General features: G+C 37.7%; 1 protein-coding gene and 1 long non-coding RNA gene across 3 annotated transcripts in view; one reads left to right on the plus strand and one right to left on the minus strand.

The window, feature by feature from the left end:
* The window catches only part of LOC105213050 (cadherin-related tumor suppressor), a 229,040-nt gene that overhangs the window by 179,033 nt on the left and 28,487 nt on the right, over nucleotides 1–21,520 (plus strand). For both annotated transcript variants that reach the window (XM_054228092.1, XM_011185574.3), the window contains 5 exons: nucleotides 2,696–3,004; nucleotides 8,116–8,349; nucleotides 8,645–8,846; nucleotides 12,694–13,013; nucleotides 19,956–21,069. In XM_054228092.1, coding sequence (XP_054084067.1) covers nucleotides 2,696–3,004; nucleotides 8,116–8,349; nucleotides 8,645–8,846; nucleotides 12,694–13,013; nucleotides 19,956–21,069 — 2,179 coding nt within the window. The remainder of the gene's footprint in view (nucleotides 1–2,695; nucleotides 3,005–8,115; nucleotides 8,350–8,644; nucleotides 8,847–12,693; nucleotides 13,014–19,955; nucleotides 21,070–21,520) is intronic.
* On the minus strand, nucleotides 2,848–10,117 carry LOC128920536 (uncharacterized). Its single transcript, XR_008470618.1, has 4 exons — nucleotides 8,968–10,117; nucleotides 8,177–8,915; nucleotides 7,023–7,243; nucleotides 2,848–2,981 (listed from the first exon to the last, which is right to left on the minus strand). It is a non-coding gene; the product is annotated as an uncharacterized LOC128920536 (long non-coding RNA).

The following is a 21,520-nucleotide window of genomic DNA, read 5'->3' on the forward strand; positions in this document are numbered from 1 at the left end:
AAATATTTCCTCTTATACGTTTTTTATCAGTATCAGTACCTGGAAAGCTATTTGCGAACTTTCCGGACCTTTTTAAAAGCTTTAAGTTACCTCCAAATACCTGATGGACTTCTAGAAAGCTTTTAATATGTAAAACTGTAAGAAGTAATAGCGTTTTTAGACAGCCAAATTAATTGTTCAATCAAAATTTTTATTGAGAAACCTTTTTTTGCATTTTACACTGCCGGCTACTCGATAACTGATCAGCTGTTATACATTTTTATTTTTTCTTTTCATAAGATGTTAGTAAGTTTCATCAGCTGTTTGTTATTTTTTAGCAGCGACATCTACCGTAGCTTTTTTTATAAAAAAATTCAGCCAATCGCAGACGAAGAACGCATATCGTACGTCTTTCTCGCAGAGTTGCATTTGAGTTTCATGTTGATTAAAATTCAATTAAAAATCAATGTAGATTTTTATTTTGAATGGTAAATCGATCTTAATAAGCGTTTTAATCGAGCAAAGGCCGGTTAATTGATCAATTAGCTCCTGTGTGAAAGGCTATAAGAGAACAAAGACAACTGTTTAGTAAGAGTTATGACTATTAGTCGTCATTGATTCGCCCTTTCACTACTTCTCATTAATTTTACTATTGTGAATGGCTGAAATGACAAAATATATCTAAAAATGGATATAAAAATATTTGTTTAATGATTGGAAAATCTTAAGACTTAACTTTAGACCAATGTAGTTGTTGTTGCGGTAGTTTGTACGATTCGCTACTCTCTAAAGCTTGGCGAAACGAAGGCATACGAATACTGAATTTTATAATATAGCTAGAAAAATAAAATTTCTAAACTAAAGTTTTTCTGCTCCTTCGCATCGAAACTCCATTTTACAATGAATATATGAACGATCTCATGAACAATAAATGCATAACTACTTACATATATCAACCAGTCTAAAAATCTGACCTTACAAATAGTGCTGTGCTACCAGATGACTACTAATTTTTATTTTAAATATTTTTTTGTCATTTTCCATGGAAAATGAATCAATCAGTGCTTAGTTGTAGCTAAACACTACATACAGGCATACCCATATTCGCATTAAAAAATATAGTTGCATAACCAGTGCCTTCAAGTCCACCAAGTGGCTACACCTTAAGCTCAAGTAGCATGAGTTTGTATTTAAACAACAGCCAGCAAGTGTAGTAGTAGCTAAGAACTGTTGCAGTTGGCTTAGAGACAGCTTAGCGTTACGCTTAAAGCCAAAGTCCGACTAACGCACTACATTCACTGCTACTCCTCCAGTTGTTGTTGCAGTTAAACATAAGCTGTTCTCGCAGCAGTTAGCCATGTACGCTTGCCGCACACAACGCAGTTATTGCCTTTTTGAGTAAGCTTTGACTTGAAAAAGTCGTAATTATATGATTACTTCAATAACAATTTTCAACACAGAGTGAAACTTCGCAGCAGCGCAGCATTTTTGTTGTTATTATTGCTTTACAGCATACGAATACTCACTTGTGGCAGGCGAGACTCGGAAGTTGGGAGTTTGCAGTCTTGCGCTGCTGACTAACTGACTGGCGCTGACTGCCTGATGCGGCCAACCAAGGCTGCCATAGGCACGCATGTTGCATGCCACAGCCAGCAACAACACCAGCTACACTTCTATTACTCGCTGTCTTATACTTTTTTTACTCCTCAAACACTGTTGTTGTTGTTGTTGCTTGAGCTCAGCATGTATCTAGCATGTTGCACATCATCACACCCAAAGCATTGCCAACATTTGTACAAACGCGCATAGTTGTGCTAAGGCGTATGTTGCAGCAACATATTTGTGTGCGTGTGTGTGTGTGTGTGTGTGTTGCCGTGTTTTCTTATTGTTTCGACGAGCTTTTTAGCCACAATTGTATTGCCAGTGATTTTATGGTTGATAGCAGCAGCTCACCTTTTTGTAGCAGCGTTTAATTGAATTAAAAATGTAGCTGCCACTTGGTGAGCGTAGTGTAAGTGTTGGCGTTGTTGCACACGGCTGCTACCAGCTACTACTTCGTTTGCTAGCTGCTGCAACTCGTTGTTGTTGCTGTTATTATTGTTGTAACTAGCCAACTGATGCAACAGGCAGCGCAAACCTTCTTTCTTCACCACTTCCTTCATTCTCAGTGAAGCTGACTGGAGTTTCTCTCTCGCTCACACACCTTACTTGCAACATTTGCGTGTTTATTGTTGTTTGTGTGTTCATTTGAACATGTTTTCTGCCTGTTGCAGCAGCTCGAGGTCGCTGGTGTTTAGCTGCTTTTTGTTCATCTCACTTGTAAAGTAATGTTATCGTTGCTGATGTTGGCGTTGTTCTTGTTATTCTCGTAGTTTTTATTGTTGTTGCTTTAGCGATAAAATGCGTTAGTCGTACATGCAATATATGGTTATGATTACAATTAATTATTTTATTGAATTGTCATTATGGTGTCGGCCACAACGCGCATGCGCACCACAGTCAAGTCTTATTTATTATATATATACTTACACTAACTTACATATATATCAATTAATTTTACTAGCTTTAATAACGTGTTAATGCTATACTCAATAAAGATTTATGATTACAGCGCTCTCAATTACAAATATATGCCTAACCTCACTTATATTTATTTAATTTATTTTAATTTCCTTCACTTCATTTGCATTACTCAAACATTTCTTCTTCATTCCAGGTCACCGTTAAAGTGTTGGACAAAAACGACAGTCCGCCTGTATTTCGTGACACCCCGCTCTCTTTCAACGTTAGCGAAGACTTGGGCGCTGGCCATCACATAGCCACAATACGCGCCTCCGATCCCGACACGCTGGGCTCACTCACCTTTAGCCTGATTGGCGGTGGCGATGAGAAGTTTCTGCTGGAACCTGAGACCGGGCGGCTGTATTTGAAAGATGCACTCGATCGTGAGTTGAAGGATAAATATGTGTTGCAGTTGCGTGTTGCCGATGGAGTGCAAAGTACTGATACGACGGCAGAAGTTTTGGTGAGTTTCGGAAAAGGAAAAACAAATAATAATAATAGAAATTAAAGATTAATTGTAAAAAATTATGTAAAACTTTCAGTAAGCTTTATAGCCAGTGTGTGTGTAAAAAGCTCTCTAAATTTCTAAAATATTCACTATTCCTTTCGCGAAGTCTAAATTTACAGTTAGTTTGACTATATAATTTCAAAAGTTTCATATTGAATTATAAAAAATAGCCCTCAGAGCTTTTTGAGCTTTTAAGAAAACTTTCAAGCGAAAGCTCAAAGGTTTTTTCGAAAGCTCTAGAGAACTTTTTAAATCATAAATATCCTACTTCTACAGAGATTTATATACTAACCCTTCGTTTTGTGGCTTCCTGACTGATCTTCATGTCAAAATTTCTCGCAGTGCTTTGTTGAGATTCTCGTGTTCGATATTTGTTACACCTCGAGCTCAGTGCAAAACAAACTGCCTTTTTACTTCCTTGCAAAATTTTTTTATTTTATTTTGTTTTTGTTTTTGTTTTTTTTTTCTTTGCTCTTTGCAGATAATATGTATTCCTTATACTTTTTTGTTTTTGGCATTTTGTATTTCACTTTTCTTTGAGGGGGTAATTTGATGCCTCGCAACGTGTTAAATAAAAACGCCTCAATGATTACTTGAATGCGCTTCCCTTTTACTTAACACCAATGCAAAAGCACTACAGCTTGGTAGTAAGTTAAGCAGCGACATGCAAACACACACCTAAGCTCCACTCAAAGTTAGTTACGGAATTTGTTGCTTGAAAAATCAAAAGCCAGCAATAAGCAACAACAAATAAGAAACCAAAAGCGTACCAAAATGAGTGAAGCAAAGGGATCTGATATTTGCCTCTTGGCGGCAAACTTACTAGCTCTGCTTATGGACGCCAAAAAGGCGGAGAGGCAGGCGTTGTGTATGGTAAAGTGAGAATGGCGTGGTATTTTTGTTATAGAACTTGAGCTCTTTTTGAAGACAAGAAAAAAAGTTGGAAATATGTGATTCGGGGATAAAATCAGTATATGGATTACAAAACAAAAACAACAAGCAAAACTAAACTAAAGCAATAGCAAAAGCAAATGATGAATAAAATTGAGTCATGGGAAATTTAATAAATGTGTGGTTCAGAGGTAGTCTTCCAGGAAAATTATGACAGTTGCTTTGGTGGCGTCTACTATTTTGAAAGCTTGAAGATGAACTTAGAAATTTTGCTGTTATTTTGTTGAGTCCATTATTCATTTGCCTCTTCCACACTTCCAATTTCGCTAATTTTATACCGTTAGCTCTCTTCCAAAACCTTAGAGACTTAGACGATTCAATTTGCTCACTTTGACAAAATGTTTGAACTACCTTCTTCAATAAATTTTCTGTTCCTTTATTGTCGCTATCCTTAAAAAGTGTTGTTGTTGTTTCTGTGATGTGGTAGTGGTGTCTACTGAAGTGTTTATAACACATTCACGTCGGAATATCATCATCATATTACACATTCCGGTACCTTTAAGCATACACTAACAAAAATAATGTGGTCTACGAAGCTTTGATAAAGCTTGAAGAAAGAAAAAAATTAGAAATTATACATAGCAAAGTACATTATTACAAAATTTTCTACGAAAATTATTCAGAGCTTAAAAGCTTCCTTAAAAGCTCTAAAAGCGGCCATTTTACGATCAGCTGTTATTATAAGTGCGGCGACGAAACTATTTCTTCAACTGCTTTAAATTCCATTATATTTACTTTAGAAGTCTGTATTAATTTCCCAGAAACAGTACACTTCCTCTCTGTTGTTACGAAATGTTCAACACTACAATTAAAAAAATTGGAAACTTGATTTGATTACGAATATTCTTACAAATTATTCTACGAAAATCATAGCTCATAGCTTCCTTAAAAGCTCTAATGGTCATTATAAGGTAGACTTTAGAAGTCTGTATTAATTTTCCAGAAACAGCTCACTTCTTCTATGTTGCAATGAAACCTCTCTCAAGTACAATTACACTCACGAAGCTTTAATGAGGCTTTGAATAAAAAAAATTTGGAAAATATATTTGGTAAAGAATAGTCTTAAATATATTTCTTCGAAAATAATTTTAAGCTTAAAAGCTTCCTTAAAAGCTCTAACAATCATTTTACAATAAGCTTTCTATATAAGAGCTGAGACATGACTATTGCTTCACATACTTTAAATGCCATTCTATTTCCTTTAAAACACTACAAATTCTCAGAAACAGCGCGCTTACTATGGAACCTCTTTAAATTGCATTATGAACCATTCCACATCTTTTATAGAACAACTCTTGATTGAAAATATTTCGCACGGAACCCTAAAACATGCCAAAGAATTCTAGAAATTCGCACCTTTTCTAGCGAATTATTTTCCTTTTGCAATTCGCTAAAGTGCATGCACACAGCTCAGCTGCTCTTTGACTTGCTGCAGCGCGTCTGTTACCCGCCAGGTTAGGGCATCCCAGTCGCATGTGACCAACATGGTCAGCTATCTGTATATAAACACTGATATAGCTTGCAACATGGTTGCACAACAACATCACGCCAACCATAAATATACACATCATCGGCAGGTACTAGACGTTCCCGAGCTGTGCGCTGTGCTTAGCGACACGCCGGCCAACCAACTGCCAAGCAAAGCTTTATAAATTCATAGTTGTTGTAGGCACATTGTGACATTGCTGTCTGTCTGTCTGCTTTTTTTCTTGTTGTTTTGCGTTCTCTTGTTGCTGCTTTTAATTTTCAAGGTCTCTACATCACTTAAAAGCGAGATTATTCTGCCCTTAAGTGATGCGCTGTGACACAGTAAAAGTCATTGCATTATGAAGACACCTTCATTCCAGCGCTGATGCTGCTGCTGCTGCTTGCTTATTACTCCTTTTGCTGATTCTTCTTTTTGCAACTATGAAGTCTATGTGACTCAGTAGTGGTGTATTCACATACGGTAGCTGTCTGTTGAGTTGACAATGTGTCCTTACTGTGGAACTTAACTTAAACTGCTCACCAAATGCAACCCTGCTACTTCTCATATATGTGCCTTTGTGTTTCCATAGCGGCAAGTAATTATTGTACAATATATGTGTGTTAATAATTTGCCAAGTCCGGCAGCACACGAACACAGCGACACACCAGCCTTGGTCCATGCAGCTGAAATGGCTGCACTTATAAACCACTAAAAATGTCAATATATTCGCACATGCTCTACACTCCTTTCCCCTCGTTGCATGGCATTATTCACAGACACCACATACATATTGATAAATGTACTCGTCTGCCGCAATGACAGTGAATGTAATGCATTCGCAACGACAAAAGTAAAATTCAAAATTTATTTGCCACCATTGAATGGCATGAACTGCGCATCGGCAGCGTATTTTATTATAGCTTACCTACTTATTTAACACTTCTGTATTGCCGCCTTGCAAAATACAACAATAACAACAAATTGTATTAAGGTCGCTTTATTCACACTTTGCACAGGCCATATTGTGAGCTTGCATATGGAGGACGGCGGCGGAGCGGATAGGTAGAGGTGTATATGAGCAGACAAATGAGGTGCCTTTTTTGTGTTATTTTTGGAAAACGTGATTTTTAATGCGAACAATTAATTTGCTGTTGCTTTTAATTTTATTCTTCATTTTATTTCTTTTAAAATTTTTTTATTTTTTATTTTTAATTTTTTATTTTTACATATTTTTTATTTTTTTTTTTTCTATTTTTTTTTTTTAAATTTTTTTATTTTATTCTCTCTTGTCATTTTGGATTTTTTTTAATTTTTTATTTTATTTTTTATTTTTTTTTCTCCGTGTAATTTTGCATTACCTTGTTGTCCCTATTTATGCATACAAATATGCGTCTGTACCTTATGTTTGTATGTATGTTTGTGGTGTATTTTAATAAAGCGTCATACTTGTCAGACGCCTCTCAACAGCGTGTACACATGTCTATCCTTCGCAAGGCAACACAAGCACACATACAATAATATATTAGTATACAAATATATATATTTGTATTTTACCTATACAGAATCACATCCCTGATATATATGTTCGCCTGTTGGCATTTCCCTTTGCATTATGAAGCTTTTCGTATGATTCTTCTTCTCTGTATGTCAGTATGTATATGTCTGCTTTGTAGCTTGTATTTTTTGTTTGTGCGCCAGTTTTCTGCTTGTTGGCCTCCTGCCGGGCTGTCTCCAGTGCATTCGTGATATGAATAAGAACTGACAGCTGTTTCCACCTTTTAAACGCATTTAAATGCATCGGATGATATTAAAAAAAAAAATAAAAAAAAAATAACAACAACAAAAATTAAAATAAAATTTTCGAATTCAAAATTAAAATGCGGTTTGTAAATGCAGCAGACGCAGAGCTTTTTTGCAGAAAAATTAGAAAAAAAAAATTATATAAAAAAAAATTTATAAATAATAATATTTTTAGAAAAAAAAAACTTATAAAAAAATTTATTTATATATATATATATTTCACAAAATATTTTTACAAAAAAAATTTTTACTAAATATTTTTAGCAAACAAAAATAGAAAAAAATTAATTTTATATATTTTCGATTTTTCTAATTTTTTGCATTTGCGTAGCGTTTTAGCAGAAAAATCAGAAAAAAAATATTTTTATAAAAAAAATTATAAAAAAAAATATTTTTAGAAAAAAAACTTATTTTTAAAAACAAATATTTTTATCATAAATTTCGAACGAAAAATAAAAAAAAAAATTTAGAAAAAAAACGTATAAAAAATATATTTTTAACAACAAATATTTTTATCATAAATTTCGAAGGAAAAATATTTTTACGAAAAAAATTTAATATTTTTAACAAACAAAAAAAAATTAATTTTATTATTATTTATTTATATTTTCGATTTTTTAATATTTTATTTCAATAATTGAATCTTTATTAATAATTTTGCATAGTATTTTTATTATTTCCAACCGCTTTCATTATTTTAAATTAGATTCTTACATTCACTTTTGAACTCCAAACAAAATTACTTGCCACCCTGTATATGCATACATTTTACAACAACAAATATTTTTTATTTTATATTTTATTATACTGATTTCTTCATTTTGTTTTCTTTCTTTCCACCCTACAGGTCACCGACACCAATGATAATCCACCGATTTTCGATGAACCTGTTTACTCTTTTGACATACCCGAGAACGCCCCACGTGGCTATCAAGTTGGTATTATCGCCGCCACCGATCCGGATTTGGGTGATAATGCGCTCGTTTCATATACCGTCATCTCGGATTGGGCCAATGATGTATTTAGTTTGAATCCACAGACGGGCGTATTCACACTGACAGCACGTTTGGATTATGAAGAGGTGAGTGATGTGACGATAATCAGTTTTTTGGAAATGTTGCAAATGAGATTTTGAATTTTCGGAAATGCAATATGTATAGTTAAAATTTTGCAACAGTGGAAAATAAAAAAAATAATGGAATGAAAGAATAAATCAGTTAAACTAATAGTACATGTATTAGCGAAGTTTCACGACACAAAGCTTTCACCAAAGCTTTCGTGAGCTTTTAGAGAATCATACCAAATTTTATTTCATTATAATCGATAAACGAGCTTTCTTTCATTTAAAATATTTCATATTTCTCCTTTTCATTTAGGTGCAACACTATATACTTGTGGTGCAAGCTCAAGATAATGGACATCCCAGTCTCTCCACCACATTGACCGTGTATTGCAATGTGTTGGATTTGAATGATAATGCGCCTATATTCGATCCGATGAGTTACTCGAATGAGATCTATGAAAATGTATCGATTGGCACACCGATTGTAACGGTCACAGCGACGGATATTGACTCAGGTAAGCCACAAAGTCATGCAAATGATTTTAAAACAACAAAATGATGTTTGTAACGGCATTTAGGGAAAGCTATCGGTAATAAAGGTTAAAAACTATAAATGCAACATAAAAAGGAACTCACAGCATATAAAGTTGACAGTGAACTCTAAACTGGCAAAGTGCTGAGCTATTTATGAAGACTTAAGCTATTAATATTGCTGTTTAGTACTCCTTAAAGTATTGAGTGCAAGCGTTTTTAGCAACACCGTTCAATAATCACATGTTTGCGCCCGCTTAGTAGCACCCACTCGCTTGCTTGCTTGCCTCCATTATTATGCACCAGACTTGCCACACTTCTCAACACGTAAAATTACTTTGCAATTGTTGGCGCATTTAAAACGTTCTTCACCCATTGACCCACTAAACGGCGGTGCTTTTTACATGTTTCCTCGAGTTCCCGAGTTTCCCTTTATGTTCGTAGTAAAAATAAATATCATTATATCGTCTAACTGGCATACGACGAAACTACCGTGTCAAAAACTGTGCAACACAAAAATAAAATAAATGTTAAACGCGCGGCACTAAAACGGCAGCAGCAAAAAAAAGTGCGCAGAAAAATGAGCATCTCACGATTTATGACTGACACCTTTCCACGGCTTCTGTGCGCGCATTCGTATGTACTTCGTCTAAACGCGGCTTGAGTCACAGCATTCATTAGCTTTTCCTCGACTCGACTGCTGCTTTTCGCCACTTTTATTTATTGTGCCAAATTAAGCTAGGAATGTCGACAGCGTTGGTGGCAACAGGATTAACAGAACTAATGGCGGCAAATAAAACCAAATTAACGGAACAATTTCGGTTTGAATAACAATTTTTTTAGAGGTGTGGACGAAAACCGCACACATTTTTATGGGTTTCTATTGGTTCTTTTTGTTTACTGAAAATAAAAATATGATTCGGAGTGGTTTGCACAAGCACTAGGTTAGAGTTGTTGCAGGGTGTTCCAAAAGTTAAAAGAGATTATTTTTATGAAAATATAGCACCACTTAAGTGATTGCTTCGGCTAGTTTCGTATACACTTCGTACACCGAAGATCTTCCAGGCGATCTCTGCCGTTATATCACGGATAGCTTAAGTACTGCTCGCTTTAAGAACCTGAATATATAATATGTCCAACTCCATTTGTTTATTGAAAGTTTATTCAAAGCAAAAATCTTAAAAAACCAATAAGAAATGTGTTTCATCAGAAAAGCTTTGTTCGAAAAGGGGTTATTATAAATACTTCCTTCCAAATTTTCTGTCGGAAAAGAACGGGAAAATATAAAAGAATCCACTAAAGGTATCACTTTGTATTTTAAAATAATATTTTTCAAAGAAAATTTCTCAAATTTGACTTTGAATTTCGAAAAATAGACTTCCGAATCATATAAACATTTTATTCTTTATTCAGCCAAAATTTGACCGAAAACCAGTCCCTTTTCACTAAGCTATAATAGTGTCTTTCTCTCAACCTCTCTCCTGGAAAATAGCGAAAACCGCTAAATGGATCACCCTATAATTTAAGTGAAAAATTTTCGAAGAAAACGTGTCAAATTTGACAGTTAATTTCGAAAAAAATTACATTCGAATTATAGAAACATCTTCCTCTGTATACGGCCTAAGTTTTTACGGAAAATCGCTCTTTTCACTCACTAAATATCTCTATATCCCTACACCTTCCCATTGAAGAGTCATATTGTATTTAGATCCCTGTTTAAATCGAATCATAATCTATCATAAATCCAAAAAAAAGGCAAACTGTCAGAAAAATATTAAAACAACAACAACCAGCTGGGGCTGAGTGATAGTTTGAGAGCAGAAAGCCAACAGTCAGCGCGAAAAGTATGAATAACAGTAATGGTAGTAGTTATATTAACAGCAAGACAGCATCATAGCGGGATGAGTATAATACGATAAAATTTGCCAGGCAGTCGAAGGCTGCAATGCCATGACTTTTGATGCCCGCGCTGACTGAGTGTGACTACAAACACATTACTGTGTGTATGTAGATATGTACGCCTTGGCACATTTATGATTTTTGAGTGGGTGCCAGCAGATTTTCGAGGCAAACAGCAGTAAGCCACAACGAAATAAGGCAATAAGGCATAAAAGTAGGCAATAAAAGAAGTCAGTAAGTCACAGCGGCACAGTTATGATTACAAGTTAACTATAGTGGAAGCGACGATAGAGCGCAGGCAAGCGCAGGCAAATAGGAAAACACTCACAGCAGCCGCAGCCAACTTCAATTTAGAAAAGGCGTCATAATTTTCAGCAAATTATCAGCTGCTGCATTTACCGCAGAAATCAATTTTTTCGGTTTGGTTGAGGTGCGGATTGTAGCGCATTGCAGCGTTTTCAAATGAAAATACAAAAAATACCACGAAATGTTGGTGGCTGTACGGCAGCAGCTGTGGCAAGCTGTATTAGTTTTGAAATTACAGTGAAAATCTCGCGCTCGCTCACTGCAGCAGCGAAGACAAAAGGAAAGTTTGATGTTTGCGAATAGCAAATAATTTATAATTTAGGCAACATCAATAATAATATGTACAACAACAATAAAAATAATAAAAACAGCCGGCTGTTTGCTGGGTTAGGTTACGAAATAAGTCAGCGCCTCGCCAGCCCCACCGTTAACCGCGCGACAACAACAATTTTATACGTTAGGCTGACGAGCTAAGTAGACAGGTAACCAGCCAGCCGCAAGCTCGAGTAAATGTAGTAGTGTTGTTATTGGCAGCCAAGCCATCGACAACAGTAGTCACTTACATTTTGTTGCAATTTTCATCTTTTTTGTTGTTGTTTTAGTATTTAGATTTTCTTTGCAATATTTTTACTAACGGGTGATTTTTTTGAGGTTAGGATTTTCATGCATTAGTATTTGACAGATCACGTGGGATTTCAGACATGGTGTCAAAAAGAAAGATGCTCAGTATGCTTTGACATTTCATCATGAATAGACTTACTAACGAGCAACGCTTGCAAATCATTGAATTTTATTACCAAAATCAGTGTTCGGTTCGAAATGTGTTTATCGACAAATTTTGTTCAGCGATGAGGCTCATTTCTGGTTGAATGGCTACGTAAATAAGCAAAATTGCCGCATTTGGGGTGAAGAGCAACCAGAAGCCGTTCAAGAACTGCCCATGCATCCCGAAAAATGCACTGTTTGGTGTGGTTTGTACGCTGGTGGAATCATTGGACCGTATTTTTTCAAAGATGCTGTTGGACGCAACGTTACGGTGAATGGCGATCGCTATCGTTCGATGCTAACAAACTTTTTGTTGCCAAAAATGGAAGAACTGAACTTGGTTGACATGTGGTTTCAACAAGATGGCGCTACATGCCACACAGCTCGCGATTCTATGGCCATTTTGAGGGAAAACTTCGGAGAACAATTCATCTCAAGAAATGGACCCGTAAGTTGGCCACCAAGATCATGCGATTTAACGCCTTTAGACTATTTTTTGTGGGGCTACGTCAAGTCTAAAGTCTACAGAAATAAGCCAGCAACTATTCCAGCTTTGGAAGACAACATTTCCGAAGAAATTCGGGCTATTCCGGCCGAAATGCTCGAAAAAGTTGCCCAAAATTGGACTTTCCGAATGGACCACCTAAGACGCAGCCGCGGTCAACATTTAAATGAAATTATCTTCAAAAAGTAAATGTCATGAACCAATCTAACGTTTCAAATAAAGAACCGATGAGATTTTGCAAATTTTATGCGTTTTTTTTTTTAAAAAAGTTATCAAGCTCTTAAAAAATCACCCTTTATATCAACTAACAACTTTTTTTCTTGCTTCTATTTTTATTTTTTCCAACTCCATTCAAGGCGATAACGGGCGCATCGAGTACGCGATTACGTCGGGCGATGATAATAACGACTTTGAAATTGCTGCCAACGGTACGATACGTACACGCCGTGAACTTGATCGAGAAACGAAAAGTTCATATAATTTAATTGTAACCGCAAGAGATTGTGCTAAAGAATTTCCAACAACAACAAACGTGTACAATGAAGGTGACTACGCGCAGCAACAGCCACAATTGCAGCAGCATCATCAACAGCAGCAGCAGCGACGTCAACGTCAACACCGGCAGCAACAATATGTGGAGCAACAACCGCAACAACGTCTATCATCAACAGTACAGGTAATTTGCATGCAATAGAATGTTAGAGAGAAGAAATAATATGCTTTGATATGCCAGCACTTCCTCAACACACCTCTCTTTTGTACGTATGAATGAATATGTGTGTGTGTGTTTGTAGTAGCAGAAATTTGATTTTAGAGCAACAAATTTGTGCTCACCGCCCATATGTGCTCGTCTTTCCGAGCGTGCGCGTGTGTTTGTGTGCTTTTAATTGGTGCGCAACGCTCGCGAATTGGCGCGCCGCACATCGTTATTGCTGGCTGGCAGGCCTTCCGCATGCGCCACACGACCCTGCCGGTGGGCTATTGTGGTGCTGATGATCTGTTAAAGACGCGCTGGCTGGCATGCTGTATTACAGCCGGTGGGAAAAAATTGCATAAGCGTGTGGGTAAATGAGGCGTCTTGCGCTGCCGTTGTGGCAAGCAGCAGCAAACATTTTAATAGGATTAGTGTTTGAGGAAGTTATGCTTAGGGCGTTAGTATTTTATTCTAGCGATAACTGTTAAAATGTTTTGATACAGTTAGAGGTGATTCAGGCGTTGCTATCAGTCTCATTTTTAGTTGTGTTATGGATAGGCTGAAAAGTTCGTACCATTTGAAAGAAAATATTTCGTGTTAGTATTTTTGAGATTATTAATTGAAGATACGCCAATTATAGCCATTTTGCGAAATTTCGTTAACATTTTATAAGTACGATTGGTCTTTTGCTTCCCAATAAGTATCTGTCTGTGCGATTCCTTTCCAAGTAACAGTCTCTTTAAGTCTGTGAACAAGAAAAAGTCATCGGAAGCCAGATCCGGAGATTCAAAAATTCAAAAAGTGTCCCGCTGGAAAAAGATTTCACTCAGATAAGTCTCAGTCTCGGCAATTTCTTTCCACGGAATACTCTATTTAGGTCTGAGAAGAAGAAAAAGTCATCGGAAGCCAGATCCGGAGATTCTCATACTCAATAATTGACTCGCTTGAAAAGATTTTACTCCGATAAGTCTCAGTCTCGTCAATTTCTTTCCATGGAGCACTCTTTTTAAGTTTGAGAGCAAGAAAAAGGCATTGGAAGCCAGATCCAAAAATTCCTTGACTCAAGAAGTGGAAGCCAGATCCGGAGATTCTAAAACACAAAAAGTGCCCCGCTGGGAAAATATTTCTCTCAGATATGTCTCCGACTTGGCGATTTCTTGCCACGGAACACTCTATTTAGGTCTGAGAACAAGAAAAAGTCATTGAAAGCTATATCCCGAGATTACCTGACTCAAAAAGTGATCCGCTGAAAAGAGATTTCACTAAAATGAAGAGGTAAGGATGGAAAGAAGCACCCTTAGACATTAAAACTTCACCAATTGAACCGCATCGAAATGTTAGATCTCCGCTACAACAAATGCATAACTCTAAAGGGTTTTCATATCGAATAATATACCCATTTTTTCATACAATAGCCCGTTCTGTTTCTATGCTTTTAAAATTAATTTGTCTGAAATTCTGAAAATCTCCACTGGCACTGAAAAATCAAGCTCCTCAGCTTTTACTAAGTACCTTCTTGCAGTCACTCGTGCAACAAATTTCACCAAACACATACATATATATGATACATACATACATACATACAAATAATATATACAGCATCTCGTAAATTCCGCCACATCTTTGAGTGTACGAAATTAACACACATAATAAATGTATTTTGATAACAAAAGTGCGAATTCTGCTTATCATTAAAAATGCCAGCAAATGCACAGACACACACGCACATACTCACATGCAAACAATTTCTTTATTTTCTTTTACGGCAGCAACGTGTCCCTTAGCATTGCTGCAGCTTGCATTCCCAATCCTTGTAGCCGCATTGCTTACTTCCCTATCGCTCTCTCTCCGCACTCTTGCACTCAGCATGAGTTATTCGCATTCGTACAGTTGTACATATTCACAGTTATCAGTTAATTAAAGTCATTCTTTACATTGAGCTGCGTGTGCATGCACACTACTTTGCTGTGTGAATGGATGAGCGAAACAGCACGACTTACCTTCGCCCATTGGCAATGCTTTGTGGAGTGTGCATGGTTGCTGCTGCTGCTGCTGCGGCACATTGTAACAAATTTCAAGTTTATCTTTTTTATTGCTGTAATTTATTTAAATTTTACAGCTGATACCGTTGCTAAAACAACAACAGCAACAATCAATGCAGGAAAAATCGTAATAAGAACGCTGCTGAAGAGAAAAATCACTTTGCACTGCACTCACTTAAAGTGGGTAAAGTGAGTGGTATCAAATATTTATGTAGTTTACTGTGAATATATATTTATACACACTTATATACATACATCCATGGGTATAGAGCAGACAATTGTAGATTACCGAGTGTATTCTTTGTGAGAGAGGTGAACTATTGTGTATATGTGTATGAAATACTTGCATCATTAAAATGCAGCCATTTTATATGCTTCCTTTCGATTCGTAGAAGGATGTATGGCAGAGTAGTGAGTACTTTTTGACCACTTGTTGCAACAAAAGAAAAAAATATTCATTTTATAAAATATTTGTTCATGGTTTGAAGTATATTTTTATGGAATCGATGTTCAAATTAAACAAGAAAAAACGTTAACTTCGGCTGTACCGAAGCTAATATACCCTTCACAGGTGCATTTCTTTTAGTAACTATGTGTTTAAGCAATTCTAAAGACGTAAGAAAAAGTAAGTAAGAAAAGAAAACATTTTACTAATGTCGCAAACCGATCTGAAACATTTTTTCGGAGATTAAATTATTTCTATGAACAATAAGTCACACCAAATTTCGTGAAGATATGTAGTAAAATGCGGATGTTTTCCATACAAGCCCTTGATTCCAATCGTTCAGTTTGTATGACAGCTATATGCTATAGTGAACCGATCTGAACAATTTTTTCGGAGATTAAATTATTTCTATGAACAATAACTCACACCAAATTTCGTGAAGATATGTAGTAAAATACGGAAGTTTTCCATACAAACCCTTGATTCCGATCGTTCAGTTTGTATGACAGCTATATGATATAGTGGTCCGATATCGGCAGTTCCGACAAATGAGCAGCTTCTTGAAGAGAAAATAACATCTGTAAAATTTCAAACCGATATCATAAAAACTGAAGGACTAGTTCGTATATATACAGACGGACAGACAGCCGGACATGGCTAAATCGACTCAGCTCAACATACTGATCATTTATATATATACTTTATAGGGTCTCCGACGCTTCCTTCTGTGTGTTACAAACATCGTGACAAACTTAATATACCCTATCTGTTCAGGGTATAATAAGAAGTGTGTTCAAAAAATAACAGGAATTTTTAAATTTCAAATAGGAAATATTTTTCAAATTTTTAATTATGTTGACATATGTACATGCCTCGCAAATACGATCCTTATAACATCTTAAAGGGCCGTCGTTTTGCAAGAATATGAAAAATTGCTGAAGAGCCAAAGGCTATCCCAAAAATCGAGTTTGAGAAGTGTTTACATCGAATGGGGACTATTTTGAACGCGACAACATTAATGTAGACGAATTAATAAATATTTTTCAGAAAACGAAAATTCCCGATATTTTTTGAACACATATGCACAGTACACTATCTATTGTTTTTTTTTTTTCAAATGTTATTTTAGGTTATCTTTGTATTATTTTTTGCACAGTAGGGCGCTTAAGTAACCAAGTCACATAATTTTGGAAGTTTTTTGAACCCAAGACTACCAAAAATTATAATTTTCTTTATATAAATAAACTCTTCGTCAACCACTAAAGTCAAAATATATTCACAGTTTTGACATTTGAGAGCACTGACATCGATGTTCAAATTATCAAGAGTTTAATTAGGTGCTCACTTTGACATTTGCGTCAGCTCATTTTTCCAATATGTTTCGACGATTGGCCCTGACATAAGTGCATTATATCGAATGGGCACTATTTTGAAGGAGACAAGATTAATATAGACAAATTCACCCATTCCCTCCCATTGTTCTCGCTTGGGTACAGAAAAAAATGTTTTGTTTTTTTAACCAAGTGAGTACAATGGGACCGAATAGGTTTTCTGTTACATTTTTGTCTGCACCCAAGCGAGTACAATGGGAGGGAATGGGTTAATACAATTTTTTTCCAAAAAACGAAAATTCCCGTTATTTTTCTAACTCACCTCATATATATTAGCCTCATATTCTTTCAATTGCTCTTTTGGGTAATTTTTGTCTTATTTTTCTGGATAATAGGGCTCTTAAATTACCAAGTCATACATTTTTGGAATTTTTTTTTCTTTCTCAAGATCCAGAAAAAGTAAATTAAATTTTTTTATTTGCTAACCACCGCTGGAACCAAAGTTTTTCCAGAATTTTGAAGAGATTTGGAGACAACCACTTGTTGAAATCGACAATCACAGCTAGCAAGAGTTCAATTTGGTGCTCACTTTAGTATTTTAGCTCTGATGTTATTCCATTTTGATGATTTCAAATATTTTATGAATGCCTGAGTTTTTAATTCTTTCAACTGAAATAACATTCTTTCAATGCTTTAGCTATCAAAAAACATTTTTTTCTAAATTATTTTCCTTCTATTAGACCAACTCCATCGGCTTCTTCTTGGTCGCCAACAAAATTAATGTCTTCACATATCTGCGCATATATATCTGCATTATTCTCGCCACCAGCACTCTGCAACAGCAAGTAGGCGTTGCATTGCTTAGCAGCGCGTTGCACCACAGGTTGTCGCGCCACATTCACATGGTCAAGTGCTGCAAGTTGATGTTGCAAGTAAATATGCGGCATGTGGCAAGTGAATTCAGATTTCGCTGCGCATTACTCAATTCAGTTGTGTTGTCATTGTTTGTCATATTTGCTGTTGTTGTTGGTGGCATGTGGCCTGCCATCCATTTTGGCCATTACATGCGGCATGGCATTCGCGGAAAATATGTATGCAACAACTTCATTAATAATATTTGCGAATCTCTCATTAGAAATCTGCGAGCAACTTCATTTATATTGCTACTTTTCAAATGCAACAACAACAGTGGCAAGTCTCATTGCAATTTTTTCAAAGAAAAATTATGAAAAAAAGTAAGAAAATGGATAAAAGCACACACGTGCGCCAAGGTGGCAGCGCGCAGCTGAGATGTGTGTGCGTGTGTTTGTTGATGTTGGTGTTGCCTTTAACTGCTTTGACCGCTGCTGACACTGACATTGTGCACTTTTGCTGCCACAGCAGCCATTTTTTACGCCAAAGCGCGCTGCTTAAATTTGATTTTCATGCGTTATGCGTTGCCGTTGTCGCTATTGTTGTTGTTGTTGATGTGGAAACCAACATATGTTGCACAGCCGTACGCTTTTTTGGGTGCATCTATCGCCACTTTATATCTACGGCAGTTATTCTTATGCTTATTTTACACTTTCCACCATTCATGCCACACCGCGCGTCGCCACGCCGCCCCTCTGTGGCACAAACTATTGCACGTACTTCGTTTTTTGTTGGCTTTTCGTGCTTATTTTGATTGGCGTACGTTGCAAGTTGGCTTTAGCCACACTCTGTAGCGCACTCTTCCGCACTCTGCCACAGCTGTTGTTGCCACTGCGGCGGGTAAAGCAAATTTTAATGAAGCTAATAAATTTTCGTTAATGTCCACAGCGAATAGATTTGCAAATTTAAAGGAATTGCTACAGCTTAAGGCGCTGTAAGTGCCATCGGAACGGCAATTGCTGTCTGCCATACAATAACAAAAGCAAAAGCAACAAGCGCAAATAGCAACAATTGTGGCGGCAGCGGCGGTTGCATGCAACAAAGTGCGCGCGAAAATGCGCTACAACAAATTTATTGCGATTGCTTGGCAGTTGTTGTTATTGTTGTTTGCATTTTATATTTTTTTTTTGTTTTTGTTGTTTTAGTGCCTGGCCGCCATCGCTGCTGTTGATGTTAATAAATCGTTCGCAATTAGAAATTGCATTAAAGCCTAAATGAGTGCGCTGTTGCGTTGGTTTTTCCGTCAATGGCCGACTTTGTCGCTTCCTCTTTCTTGCCTTCTCTACCCTTCCCGCTTTGACATGTCTGCTTTAGTTTTTGTCGGCGCCTACGTAAACTCTGCCAACGCTATTAACGCCTTCGTTTGCCTCGGAGAAAGCCAATCCCGTTTCCTCTTTCCTTCGCTTTGTTTTCCGCAAACGCTGTCCTATTTGTTGCCGTTGCCGCTGCCTTGACTACCGCTACCTTTTTACAGTTGCGCGCGCAGATTTTATTTTATTGCGAACAATTTTATTAAAAATGTTCTCACATTTTCCGCAACAGAAGTCGCTTATCGTAAAGCGTTTATCGGTCCCACTGTAGCTTCTGCTTTTCTTTGCCTGTGTGTGAAGCCGTTCGTGACTCGGCTGTTATGATTTTTATTTTGCCGCCGTTGACTACCGATTGCAAAAAGTCCATACATCGCTTTCTTTTTGTTATTGTAGTAATTAAAGTACTTCGAAAATACCGTTTGGTTTTAGGTAAGAAATGGAACTCAAATTCTTGCACTGCTTCGCTCTTCAAACATAGAGTTCCGAATTAGTTGCTGTTGTAGTTGTTGTGGCTGTAGTAAATATTTTTGAGAAATGCTGACAGTTCTTGTTCTTGGTAGTCCATGGTCGGTTAAAAATCCGTGCCCGTTTTTATTACGTAGGACCCGCATGTTCGCATTTCGGAAATTGGTACTGGTATTGAGATCTTCTGATCTCTCAACTAATTTATAGAAGTTCCTCAGAATATTTGTTTAAGCATTCGAAACACTTGAGAGCCCCAGTGCTTACAGCATTATTGTCCACTATATTTCGACAAATTTTTTATCCAAAGTTCCATTTCCTCGGGATTGACAGGAAAAAAACAAGGCAGATAAAAAACTTAAGTAGGCTATCCAATTTATAGAATATCTAAACTAATTTCTTAAATTTATTTCTTTTCACAGGTCACCATCGTCTTGAAGGACGTCAACGATGAGGCACCCAGCTTCACGTCGCCCAACGAAACAAGTGTGCTCGAAAATATTGCACCCAACACTGTTGTAATGGTAGTTAAAGCCATCGATCGCGATGAGGGTCGCAACGGTTACATCGAATACTTGCTCGATGGCAAAAAATCGACCGCCTTAAACCTTGATTATGACGACGAAAACAGTGTACCCTTCACTTTGGGCGCTGTGGACGGGTTACTACGCGTGGCCGGACGCTTGGATCGTGAGCTCCGCTCAAGTTACTTACTCAATGTGACCGCACGTGATCGTGGCGAACCGCCGCAGTCTACACATACGCAGATCACCGTGCGCATACTGGACGAAAACGACAATAGTCCCGTCTTCGATCCGAAACAGTATTCTGCATCGGTGCCGGAGAATGCCAGCATTGGCGCAATGGTGTTGCAAGTCGCCGCAACCGATATAGATGAGGGCGCCAACGGACGGGTACGCTTCTCAATCGCTGCCGGCGATGATAACCGCGACTTTAGCATCAGCGAGGACTCAGGTGCGGTGCGCGTCGCAAAGAATTTGAATTATGAGCGCAAGCCGCGTTATGTGTTGACCGTGCGCGCTGAAGATTGTGCCGCCGATGTCGTGGCTGCAGCCGCACAGCTGCAGTTAGGCGGCAAAGTGGGCACTGTGAGTGGCGCGAGTGTTGTTGGCGGCGGCGGTGGAGGTAGTGGTGTGAGTGGTGGTGTTGGCGGCGGTGTAGCGGTTGTCGGTGCGGCTAAGCATGCTGTGGAACAGCGTGAGACACGCTACGACACCGCCGAACTGACGATCATCATCATGGACATCAATGACAATCCGCCCACATTCCTGCACTCCCCCTATCTGGCCTATGTGATGGAGAACGTTATACCGCCGAACGGCGGCTATGTGCTGACAGTGGAGGCCTACGATGCGGATACGCCGCCTTTTAACTCGCAAGTGCGCTACTTTCTGAAAGAGGGCGATACCGATCTATTTCGCATAAATGCATCGACAGGCGAAATATCATTGCTGCGGGCATTGGATCGTGAGGCGAAGGCTGAGTACACGCTGACGCTGGTCGCCATGGATACAGGTGAGTGCCGAGCGCTTAGTAATATCGCAAAATATGTATATGAATATTTTACAAAAACAACACAGCGAAGGCAAGTAAAAGCTGGCACTTTTGTGGCAAGCAGCGGTCGACTGAGCGAGTGCGCGCAAGATAATCTTAATGTTTTGGAATTTGAGTTGCAGCGGCAGCCATGTGAGTTAGAAAGCAGAAGAGACGCAGTGCAGCGCCAAGCGGGCGGTCAGCTACACAAAGTGCTTCTGGGCATTCCCAGTTGTTCATATATGCATGAGCGTTGGGCGCAGGCGCGTTCATCACATGCGCGTACACGTTATGGCCACAAATGATCATATCAACTTCGGCGTTCGGCTTTTCGGTCAAGCCGTTGTATGTTGCTGACACTGTTACGGTTGCCGGTAGGCTGACTGGTCAAGCGCAGCCATGCCATATGCAAAATACAGCAACTTTTTTCTTG

The sequence above is a fragment of the Zeugodacus cucurbitae genome, chromosome 3, assembly GCF_028554725.1.
Source record: "Zeugodacus cucurbitae isolate PBARC_wt_2022May chromosome 3, idZeuCucr1.2, whole genome shotgun sequence".
NCBI lineage: Eukaryota > Metazoa > Arthropoda > Insecta > Diptera > Tephritidae > Zeugodacus > Zeugodacus cucurbitae.